The sequence below is a fragment of the Notolepis coatsorum genome (genome assembly GCF_963971535.1).
Source record: "Notolepis coatsorum genome assembly, chromosome: 5".
NCBI lineage: Eukaryota > Metazoa > Chordata > Actinopteri > Aulopiformes > Paralepididae > Notolepis > Notolepis coatsorum.
The window spans coordinates 29793695-29806129 of NC_140169.1; the positions used below are offsets into that span (position 1 = coordinate 29793695).

The following is a 12435-nucleotide window of genomic DNA, read 5'->3' on the forward strand; positions in this document are numbered from 1 at the left end:
ACCGGTACAACAATACAATTCTTCTATGTCCCTATGCTATACTAGTACTACTATACTATCAAGTCAAGTCAAGAATGCAATAATAAGATTCCAATAGGATGAGAATGCGACATTGTGCAATAATACAAGTAATAAGAACAAGTAATAAGAATAAGACATATCAGGTATATGTACATGAGTTTTACAAAAGCTTTTACTCTACAAGAACCACTCCTGTTCTTGTTTAATTTTTTTAAAGTGACCTTACATTGTGAGCGTGTGCAGCATGAGTGTGTGTGTGTGTTCATGTTAAAGTGACTGCTAGTACAGTGTGTGTGTGTGTGTGTGTGTGTGTGTGTGTGTGTGTGTGTGTGTGTGTGTGTGTGTGTGTGCTCTACATCCATGTGTCTAACAAGTTCAAGTTCAAGTTCAAGTTCTTTAATAGTTGTCATACAGAAGTACAGAATACTTTCATACAAAATGCTTCTTACTGTTACGCTCCAGAGACTGTGCTAGACAAGATAGTATCAAATAACATAATAACATAATATAGCATGAATTTAGAAGAAGAAAATGAGGTCACAGTGTTCGGTATAGACATATGTACAATGTTCTGAGTTACCATATAATATACAATACACAATACTATGCAGTGTACTAATGTACAGTACTATCTAGTGCAAAGCAGAAATGGGATGAGGTACAATTTTAGGTACAATTTACAGTAAGGTGTACGAGTTGTAGTGCAATCCTTCATCCATAAATATAAATATAAAGTGTGGGGAGTGGGTGCTACAGTGTGTTTGTTTAAAGTGGGTGTGTGCTATAAAGTGTGTGGAGTGGGTGCTACAGTGTGTTTGTTTAAAGTGGGTGTGTGCGTGTGGATGTGTGTGCTATGTGCGTTTGGTGGTTGTTGTTGTGTAGTGTTCATTCATTGTTCGTTTAGCAGCCTGATGGCCTGGGGATAGAAGCTTCTTCTGAGTCTTTCTGTGCTCGCCTTGAGACTCCGGTATCGCTTGCCTGACCGCAGCAGTTCAAAGAGGCAGTTGTTCGGGTGACTGGAGTCTTTAATGATTCTCTTAGCCTTGCCCTTGCAACGCTTGTAGTAAATGTTCTGGAGGGTGGGGAGCCCCCCTCCAATTGTGCGTTCAGCTGAACGTGTCACTCTTTGTAGTCTGCTTCGGTCTTGTGCAGTGCTATTCCCAAACCAGGAGGTGATGTTGCCGGTCAAGATGCTCTCTATTGTACATGAGTAGAAGTTCTTAAGGATCTTCTGGCTGACTTGGAACTTCCTTAGGCGCCTGAGGAAGTAGAGGCGTTGTCGTGCCTTCTTCACAACACTGTCAATGTGTGTGGTCCATGTCAAGTCCTCGGATATGTAGGCTCCGAGGTACTTGAAGCTGTTGACTCTCTCAACCGGTGCCCCGTCGATGCTGAGGGGGCTGTAGTCCTTGACCCCCGACCTCCTGAAGTCCACAATCATCTCCTTTGTTTTGCTGACGTTCAGGGAGAGGCTGTTTTCCTGGCACCATCCCGCCAGGACCTTGACCTCTTCCAGGTAGGCCCTCTCGTCGTTGGCAGAGATCAGGCCCACCACCACTGTGTCGTCAGCAAATTTGACGATTGTATTGCTACTCCGCTGAGCCACACAGTCGTGTGTGTACAGGGAGTAGAGGAGGGGACTCAGAACACAGCCCTGGGGGGCCCCTATGTTGAGGGTGATGGATGAGGAGGTGCAGTTGCCTGCTCTCACCACCTGGGGTCTGCCAGTCAGGAAGTCCAAGACCCACTGGCAGAGGTCATAGCCCAAGCCCAGGTCCCTGAGCTTGGCTATGAGTATGGAGGGGACTATGGTATTGAATGCCGAGCTGTAGTCGATGAATAGCATTCTCACATAGTTCCCCTGCCTCTTGTCCAGGTGTGATGCTGCTGTGTGCAGCACATGGGATATGGCGTCCTCCGTGGACCTGTTGGGGCGGTATGCAAATTGCAGGGGGTCCATGTTGATGGGGAGGGAGGAGCAGATGTAGCCCTTTACTAGCTTCTCAAAGCACTTCATGGCTATGGAGGTGAGAGCTACAGGGCGGTAGTCGTTGAGGCAAGCAGGCTTGGATTTTTTGGGTACAGGGATAATAGTGGACTTCTTCAGGCAGGTGGGGATGACAGCCTGTTCTAAGGACAGGTTAAATATGTCAGTGAATACTGGGGCCAGTTGGTCGGCACAGACTTTTAGGACGCGGCCGGGGATGCCGTCCGGACCTGCTGCCTTCCTGATATTCACTTTTTTAAAGGTCCGCCTCACCTCATGCTCTGTTACCCTGAACACTGCGCCTCCATCAGCAGCCGACCCCCCCCCCCCCCCCCCATTGCCGAGGCTTGTGAGCTGGTGTTGTTATTACCAGCATCAAACCTCGCATAGAAGGTATTGAGGTCATTTGCTAAGGAGATGTCACTGTTCAGTTTGAGGGAGGCGCCTTTGTAGTCTGTCATCGTTTTGAGCCCCTGCCACATAGCTCTAGAGTCAGCTTGTTCAAATTGGAGTTCAATTTTATCCCTGTAGCGCCGTTTGGCCTCTGACACTGTCCTCCTTACGTTGTATCGCGCCACCTTGTGGTCATTCATGTTGCCTGCCACTAGGCCGTCGTTGTATGCTTTGGTGCGCTCTCTCAGAGCTTCACGGACGGATTTGTCTACCCAGGGTTTTTGATTTGGGTAAACTTTCATTTTGGTAGTGGGGATTGTTTCTTTCACCCTAGTACAAACATAGTCCAGCACTGTCTCCGTGTAGACATTAATGTTATCTGTGTCGCGGAACACATTCCAATCTGTGTAGTGAAACACTGACCGGATCGTCTCCTCTGACGTCAAATCCCATTTCTGCACCTCTCGCGAGACTACGGGAGTACTTTTAATTCTCTGTTTGTACTTTGGTGAAAGAAAAATGGACGCGTGATCTGATTTACCAAAGCCACTATCAGAATGAGCCTTGTAGCCACCTTTAAATTGCGTGTAACATCGTACAGTCTTCTTGTTCTGAGGTGCTCTAGATGTTGGGAGTGGGCATGTAATGTCTTTTGCGTCATCAGAACAGTATTGTCTTATCTCCTTATAAAGATATTCCTGTCGGTCATTGTCTAGACCAGGTGGGGGGAGGACAGGAAAACCAGAGATGGTTGGGTAGCGTTTTGGGTCTTTCAACAGCTGAAACGTGAATGGCTCTGTATCGTCACAGTGTAATTTCGCCGTCACCATGCCAGGACTGTTGGCATCGAAGCTGAAGTGCTGGTATTTCTTTATTTGTGGGAATCTTTTGAAGAAGCCTCCGAGATGTTGCTGCCAGTCGTGGCTTGGAACATAAACTGTGCCATCTTCGCGACCGACAAGTTGGGGGATATTGACTCCTTTCACTGCAGAGCTTTTCCTGACGATGTCTGCGATGCCTGCCAGGGTGTCGACCGCAGTCTTCCTGTAAACCTGCTTTATCAAACCAAAGCACCAGTCGGGGCCAAATTTAGTGTGGCCTGCAATTAGGAAGTGGAGAGCAAGCTGCAGGTGAAGTTTGTGAATAGTACGCCACGCAAAATACCACAAGACATAATTGTTTTTATTTTGCCCGGAGCAATTGTCGCAGTGCAGGTCCACTGATTTTTCTCCAACTCCATAGTTGGTGAAGAAATGATCCACATAGCTGATAACGGCATTGCTGCCTTTACCAGTTGACATCCCTTCATCAATTAGGTAATTCACTTGCTTCGTCAGCCCTTCACAGTGGACACCGAACAGGCCACATTTGCGCGGTGTTTGAAAAAAGATGGGACCCACTTGAAAAGGGTGAGATGGAAAATGAACCTGCAGGACAGAGAAAGAAGAAAAAGAAAAAAGGACATTGAAATAAGGGACATTGAAATAAGGGAACAGGGGAGGAAATTAGGCCACTTTACTAGCCAAATGCAAGTATTTTTTATGTTTGGCGAGTGATTCATGAAAAAATACTGCTAAAACTATAAGGAACTATTTTTACATTAAAAATTCTCCTCTCTTTTCCTATTCTCTCCTCTCTTCTCCTATTTTCTCTCTCCTCTCTCCTCCCACTCTCATCTTATCTAAATACACTCCAAATACAACTCAAACGTTCCTGTAAGTTTTCCTTTAACAACAAAAAGCAACATTATATTGGATATTCACCTGCTGTGCGTAATCAAAGCTGTAGTGCATCGTGATATCTCTGCTTGCAGGTGGGGAGGGGCCTAGCGACAGATCCATGTTCTCGGCGCATGTGCGCTTTGTGGCGGCAGTCATCTCCTGCAACAGCTCGCGTTCTCTGTCAACAAGGGCCAGATGTTTTAACTGCACCTGGATGAAAGCATGAATGAAAGAAAACGTTATTTAACAGATTGCAGAATGGGTACAACACAGTACGGCTCAATACACACACACACACACACGGCTAATGAGGTGGCAGTGCTCAGTTATCCTCAGGTTATCCTAATGTCATGTGTGTTGAAGCTAGGGCTGGGCGATATGGCCTAAATATGATATCACGATATTTTCTGACCTTTCGGCGATACACGATACACATCACGATGTTTTTCTTTTTTTCCCCAAACAATTCATTATGAGGCTTACCAAGACAGTATTCGAGTTTGCAAGCTAACATTAAAGACAAAATAAAATACCCATGCATTTAGCATTTTTATATTATATATTAGATTTAGATTATTGGATTATTAGATTATATATTGCATATATTTAGCAATGAGATATTATATGATTTAGATATGAAATATGATTAATTGAAAATGGGGGACCCTGATGTAAACAAGACGAAAGTCTTTCTCTGGTCTGCATCCCCTTAACAATTGTATGTATTGAGCTGTACTGTACCCATTCTGCAATATGTTAATAAAGTTTTAAATCAATCAATCAATAGCATTTTAGCATTTTTATGAAACTACTGTATATTTGTATGTCTCTAAATGTTTTGATGAATTGAAAATGGAGGACCCTTATGTAAAAAAGGCGAAAGTCTTTTTCTGGTCTTCATCCTCCAGTCCACTGTTGTTGTATTGAGCTGTACTGTATTGTACCCATTCTATGTCGTCATCGGACGTTGCTATGTTTGGGTAAATACTGTAAACAAGCCACTATGGACGGGGGTACAGGGGAATAGATGGTGGTAAAAAACAGTCTGTAGTGTAGTAGTGAAAGTAGACTGTACACACCTGGAGTTTCTCCACCTGCAACTTCTCTGGCCTTCCCGCGGCTTGCTGTAATTGGTTATTGTTGGAGTAGCATTGAGAACACAGATCTGTCCTGGGTTTTGTGATCATTATCTGCGGAAGGAGTGCTTTCCACAACCGAAGGAAGGATCTCTGACCAACAACACGAAATCCTGAAAAGACAAGTGTTTTTGTTAGATTGGTAGAATAAGAAAAAGTGGGAACCATGTGTGTGTGTGAGAGAGAAAGAAAGGGGTGGTTTTGTGACATACCTTCTATACTGCTGTAAAGGCGCCACAGGGCAGCTTTGGTCAGATTGGTTGGCAGTAACTTTGCAGTGAAATCCTTGTGACCAGCATGACGGCCAGGCAACACAATCACATGGAGGACAGCAAAGTTGATCAGAAATTTCACAACCCTTTTTACGTCAAAAAGAGACAAAAAACGCTTGTGATTTCTCGGCTGTTTCTTCCTCTCCCGCGGTGTGAGGCCATCTGTCTTGTAGTGTTTGAAAAGGCTTTTGAGAAGCGCATCGCTGATCCTAAACAAAAATGTTAACAATAGGGAAGAGAATTAATGAATGAAATACACACATTGTACACACTGTATCTGTATGTCATATATTATGTCATGATGAATTGAAAATGGGGGACCCTGATGTAAACAAGATGGAAGTCTTTCTCTGGTCTGCATCCCCTTAACAATTGTATGTATTGAGCTGTACTGTACTGTACCCATTCTGCAATCTGTTAATAAACTTTTCAATCAATCAATCAATCACTCTTGTTTACATTCAGGTGTAGTTTTTAAGAATCCCTATCCTAGCGATGTGCATTACAAAATGGCCGCACAAAAACTACACTACCCAGAATATCCAAAATGGACGCCCTCGCAGGGTAGAATAGGATTCGACGACTATATCTAGACTTTAACACATATTTAAACCTATTTAAACCTATTGCTAAACATACATATACGTCCAATACAATACATCTACGTCCAATACAATATACAAGCATAAAAACACTTACCCATAAATTAAACAGAACGTTGGACGACAGACGACAACGTCGTGGAATCTGTACGTTGTCCTTGAAGCCAGGCGTATAGCGTTGACTTTCTTTGTACTTTGCGTCATCTCTGAAACATTTTGGCATGTTCCAATAATGGACAACAGACACATGTCCCTTTCTCTTGGTGTCAACGACGCGGTGTCCAATCGGTTTTGGTAAATTAGCTCAACCGACAGTTTTTTTGAACAAGACAGGGCAGATCGTTCTGAATTTTCCTTTCGGCGCGCCTGGCACTTACAGTGGAAAGAGTTTATCTTTCCGAGTTCCTCTTCTATTTCGCCCTCCACCGTTAAACCAGACATCTTTTCAACTGATCGCATGGTCGATTCAGCTGAAAAGCCCAATGCTACAGTTTCAACGCAAAGGTCTCCGTCTTCCTCTGTTTCACCATCGTCGGCAGGTTCGATTGGATCTGGGACAATTTCATCTGCGTCTTCATCTGCGTCTTCGGTCTCTTCATCGTCGGATAAAAGAGCTGGTGGCGGCTCACCTTCCGTGATGATCATGTAGTCCGTGATGTGGTCACTCATCGTCGCCGAGGAGTCTATACTCATTCCATCTCTTCCTCTATTAAGAGCAGCTGATAATTTTTGTGCGGCCATGTCGATGTTATCTAAGCAGCAAAAAAGTGTTCTCTGGGCTACAGGTGCTGTGAATATAAACACCACACCGTGTGGGGGCGTACCTCACATCAACAGCAGCCTTTCACATGCAAAAATAGGACAGCCCGAGGGAACTGCCCCCACAGCTTCGTGAGAGACGATCAGAGTATGTCTCAAGGAGCCATTTTTAAACACAATTTAAACACAATTAGAGTTATTATATATGTTCGCTGTTATACTAAATATGTTCTTCAACCCTCGAACTGTAAGTATATATAAAAAAAAAAAAAAAACGGAAATGAAAAAAAAATAAAATAAAAAATTCTTTCTCTTCTCGTGAGGAACCTGGGTCGCCGAGTTGTAGGCGCGCACGCTGGGCGGAGTCACATATTCTACCACTGGGCGTCAGCTAAGTGTGCTCCGAGCTGTGCGTAAATATAAGCACGGAGTCAAGTTCAAGTTGAAATTGATGAATCCCACTCTTTGCTTAGAAATGGTCGTACGCACAGGTTAAGCACAAATCTGTGCGTAAGACACGTTGATAAATGAGGGCCCTGGCACCTGTCTTTGCATGACAATGGCTCAGGTCGTCAGAGAGAGACCTGAGCTCAGAGATGGAACAAGCAGCGGTTTTCCGTGTGGTCCTATAGTGCCGCGTCGCGTCACAGTTTATTATCGTGTAACATTGTTTTGGATGGTAAAAAGGAGCAGGTGACAATAACTGCCTTCTGAAAACATGCAGGGGACATGTCCCCGTGTCCTCCCCCATAATTACGCCCCTGCTACCGGCTAATGGTTAGCTACAGGCTAACAGCCAGTTACTGTATCTCAGACGTGATGGAGAGGTAACGGAGGAATCATCGCCTGGAGCCGGCTGTTCTGCAGGGCCGTATGCCTGAGCAACCGACCCCGCACAACTGACACATCCGTTAAGACCGTCCACCCCTGCCGCTCACTGCCAATTGACGTGAGCGAGCAGAGGCGGAGAGCCCGCGTCGCAAGACACCACCCACCAGAGAGGCCATCGGACCAGCCGACTGCCTCCCGCGTCAATAGCATCCAGCTGCACAGCCGGAGAGCAACGCTGGCGGGGGAACTGCTCAGCGGCGCACACTCCTTTCTGGGCGCCTGCTGAGGCTCACCTGCCTGCCACAAACGAGGAGCAGGAAAGCCGGGTGGAGGTCAGAATAATCCTCTAGACTTCCGGTGGTGACGACATTATCCTTTCTTTCTCCCGTAAATTTGGGAGAGAGGGAAAAACAAAAGACAATGCCAACACAGCTCCTATAACTAAACTAACTACTTTAAGCACTGAACTTGAAGAGGTGCTATACACGGACTTCACGGTGGTGAAAGTAGGGAAGGAGCTGGTAGTATGGCCATGGCCCGCTTATGTGTGAGCGGATGTTGACGTGGCCAGGCAGGTGTGGAGCGTGCATGTGGTTGAACGTTTTCATGATAGCATATGATTAAAGGGACAGTTCCAATAGAGCAGAGCGCAAAGCTATAACGAAATATAACGTTGATGTACAGCATGGATTAAGCTGAGAGAGGATTCTACTGAACAGCATCATTGATGAGTAGGAAACAGGGCTAAGTGTCCCTTTAACCCTTTCACTACCACACTACAGAAGGTTAACCCCTTCACTACCACACTACCAAGGGGTTAACCCTTTCACTGCAACAATACAAAAGGTTAACCCTTTCACTGCCACAAGACAAATGGTTGACCCTTTCACAACCACACTACAGAAGGTTATCCGTCTGTAGTGTGGTAGTGGAAGGGTTTAAGAAATGATTGAATATGGGCAAGGGCACCATAGCAAGTCAGTATTCTCTTACTGTGTGATGTTTCTGAAAATGTCTGTCATGTGCTTGTTACCTTTTGCTGTTGGCGTACTGAGACTTCCCTCCCAGATGAACCCAGAAGTGAGCAGGCTCTTGTCCCTCTGCAATGACATGTTTCTCCCGTCTGGAGATGATGTCTGCCAAGGATTTACCCATCTCACGCTCATCACCACTGCAGCCCTGCGAGGAATACCTCAGCTATAGTTAAGAGGTTCATCACCACTGCAGTCCTGCGAGGAATACCTCAGGTGAGGTTCCAAATCTCAACAACATTTTGTCACAAAACACTAAATATAACTTCTAACTGCCAAATGTAACTGTTCAGCATCTCCTGACAGTAACTTAATTGAACTTTTCAGCATCTCCTGACAGTTAGTAACTTAACGTAACTGTTCAGCATCTCCTGACAGTAACTTAACTTAACTTAAATGATCACAATGAATTTTTTTTGGCTGCATTGAATTCCTAATACACCCATCACCTTTTGGTTAAAAACTCAAAAGTCCCAAACGGAAAAGATAATCCGATTTCACACGGCTGTAGTCGAGACCTGGGGCAACATTTGGATGCATTTTTGTTGTTGTTGAAAAACGCAGGTGCCATTTTGGCAGGCATTTCTCCAAAAAAACATCACCGGCAAGACACCATTATGTGCGCATAGGGGTTGGCTACAATTTGAGTGGTTGTTTGTTCTACCAATTGAAAGTATCGTTCAGCTTTTTGTGAAGGGAGTGGGCCGAAAATACAAGAGGCAAAACCAGAGCGAAACTGTGTCCTGAATTGCATTGTGGGTGGAGCTACCATTTGATTACATTACAGACGTTTGACCTGCCTACCACTCTGTTGTGATTCATGTATCAATGCACCCTTTGTTATTATGTAAGCATGATTTGATAGTTTGATTCAGATTCTCTCATTTGAACCAGTACCCACCTTTCCATACCACAGATAGCAGCAGGTGTCGGTACTGAGTACAAAGACGTCACTGGAGTTCAGGGATGAAGAGCGGGCAGGGACTTCAATGGCGCGGGTGTTGAACTCGCTGGTGCCATGGATGTGGAAGAGACGCAGGGAGGGACGGAGGGATGAAGAGCCGGCTCTGGCGCTGCCCTCCTGTCAACAGGAACATTCACGACAAGGTTGAGAATTCATTTGAAAACAATTGTGATTTAGATCTGCCTTAATGTTGCACCATGAGAGGAGATTGAAACTCTGAGAAATGTAAGACATAAACAAACTGTCCTCAAGTAAATATCTTTAAGGCTTAAAAGAACCCGCCAACATTTTGGGAAATTAGCTTATTGTCTTCTCCAGAGAGAGAGACAAGATAGATATATGTGCGTTCAGTAGAAAGCTATCTGGCTGCATGTTAGCCTAGTAACGTGACTTAATTTGGCACGCTTGATTCAGGATACGTTCAGAGGAGAAGAAAAGGCTGGAAACAGTGGTTACGGAGCAATCGGTCCAATTGGTAGTTTGATTTATTGGCAAAAATCAGCAAGGCAGTTTCCACAGCATACACAGGATATCAAAATCTCTCTGACACACAGCTCTGACCTGTCGTGTGTGTCCTAATGTCGAGACTGTTCGGTATTTAAACATTTTCTCGACCCCTGTATCTACTCAGGTGGACTGGTCTAAAATAGCATAATTACAATACCTTTCGAGGATAACAAAGGCTGACTTTCGTCCTAGCCCTTTACATGGTAATTCACTCATTCTGGCTCCGTGTGGAGGGTGGTCTTGTCCAACCGGTGTGTGAGTACTCAATCAGTTTAGTTTTGTGTGTGTGTGTGTGTGTGTGTGTGTGTGTGTGTGTGTGTGTGTGTGTGTGTGTGTGTGTGTGTGTGTGTGTGTGTGTGTGTGTGTGTGTGTGTGTGTGTGTGTGTGTGTGTGTGTGTGTGTGTGTGTGTGTGTGTGTGTGTGTGTGTGTGTGTGTGTGTGTCTGCCAACTTAATTTGCATTGGCTCTGATGAAGGGAAGCTGGCCAGTTTGGCCTGTTTAGAGGTTGGCTTACTTATAAATGAATATGTGCCATGATTACTGGTGTTATTTGTAACTTAGTATCAAATCAAATAGCCCTATGAACATAAATGTTACTTCACTAGCTTAGCACAATGAATGGAAGCGGACATGACCGGTTAGCCTAGGCATTGTCCAACTAACACCTTTCCCGAAGGCTAACCAGTCATGTCCACTTCCATTCATTGTGCTAAGCTAGGCTAACATGCAGCCAGATAGCTTTCTACTGAACGTACAGAGAGGAAACTGGTATCTATCTTCTTGTCTCTCTCTGGAGAAGACGGTAAGCCAATTTCCCAAAATGTTGGCGTGTTCCTTTAAGTTTGGTTCACAGCTGGGGTGTAAAGTACTTGAGTAATTGTACTTGTTACAATACTTAAGTACTGTTTTTGGGGATTTGTACTTTACTCAAGTATTATTAGGTTTGTATACTTGTACTTTTACTCAATTACATTTCAGAGAAAAAAAACATACTTGTTACTCCCTACATTTAAAATGCAGACCTACAAAGTACAAAGTCTCACAGGTCCAACCATTTTAATTAGTGTATTTGTTTCTCTGGCTAATGTTAACGTTATTAATCCTGCGGCCGCACTTTATTTAAAAACAGCCAATCAAATCCCCTTCAATGTGTAGCAGGGTGGATTATCCCTGCTTCGTGGGAACGGGTGAGCACAATCACTGGGTAGCGAGACACAGTAGAGCTCTGTCTGACTGCACCTCCGTCTTTGAGTCTGGAGCTTCGACTGGAGGCTGGTAGTGTGAGTGGATGGGGCCCTGGATTTACCAACCTGGTCTGGTACTCCCCAACATGCTCCCACTTCCCCCAATTGCTCCTTAAACCCTCCCACACCTAGTGACTGAATTGTAAATAAATACCCTGGGTTCCCCCCGCAAGCAGTACCCTCCCTCAGTGACCCTAGAAACCTTACAATGAAAAGGGAAAGGTGGAATAGGAAGGGGTTAATTATGTTAACGTTACCCACACCAAAAGAGTTGTTAAACGGCTCATGGATGGACACGCACACAGAACTCCCATCTAATTCTTTAATGTTAATTATACTGGTCAGTTACAATGATTTAATAATAGTGACCAAATGGACTGAAGTCCCACTATAGTTCCGTTCGTAACTCAATACCTCAATAACACGTATATTATACACCCACCTCTGGGTTAGTATCAGGGATAATATACTTCAATGTGTTTGACTCATCACCCACGTCTGGGTCAATGCCCTGTATAATACCTCTGACAGGCTTTAATTATACGGCAAGAATAATACCTCTCTTGGCCTTATTTATAATGCACCAGGTCTGTAACCTCCCCCAAAGGGAAAGGGTTAATTAGATGGGAAAATATTATTAAAGAACAAACACGTTATCACACTTAAAAGGAAACCAAAATGTGGGCCCACAAATACCTTACAAAAGTCCTATGCTAATGCCGGCATGTATTGTTAATGGGGTACCCTAGAACTGTAGTTAGCAACGTTAGCTTCGCCCGCGGGCCGCACCACTCTGTGTACTGTGTAATAGCTCCGGAGCATAGATGCTCAATTGTACTCAACCAAAATGGCGGCCTCGCCGCGCCACCGTCGTCCGGAAGGCAAGATGGCGTCGAACGCTCTCGGCGAGGGCGCTAGCAAGCGGGGCTGGAGCAGAGGGCAGTGTTGGGCTGAGAGCGTGTGCTGG

At 44.8% G+C, this 12435-nt stretch overlaps 1 protein-coding gene across 1 annotated transcript in view; it reads right to left on the reverse strand.

The window, feature by feature from the left end:
- Positions 1 to 12435, reverse strand: part of vil1 (villin 1) — a gene marked incomplete at its 5' end in the record, with an annotated part of 115901 nt that overhangs the window by 50284 nt on the left and 53182 nt on the right. Inside the window, 2 exons of the mRNA XM_084314580.1 lie at positions 8756 to 8901; positions 9655 to 9834. Of these exons, the coding sequence (XP_084170706.1) occupies positions 8756 to 8901; positions 9655 to 9834 (326 nt within the window). The remainder of the gene's footprint in view (positions 1 to 8755; positions 8902 to 9654; positions 9835 to 12435) is intronic.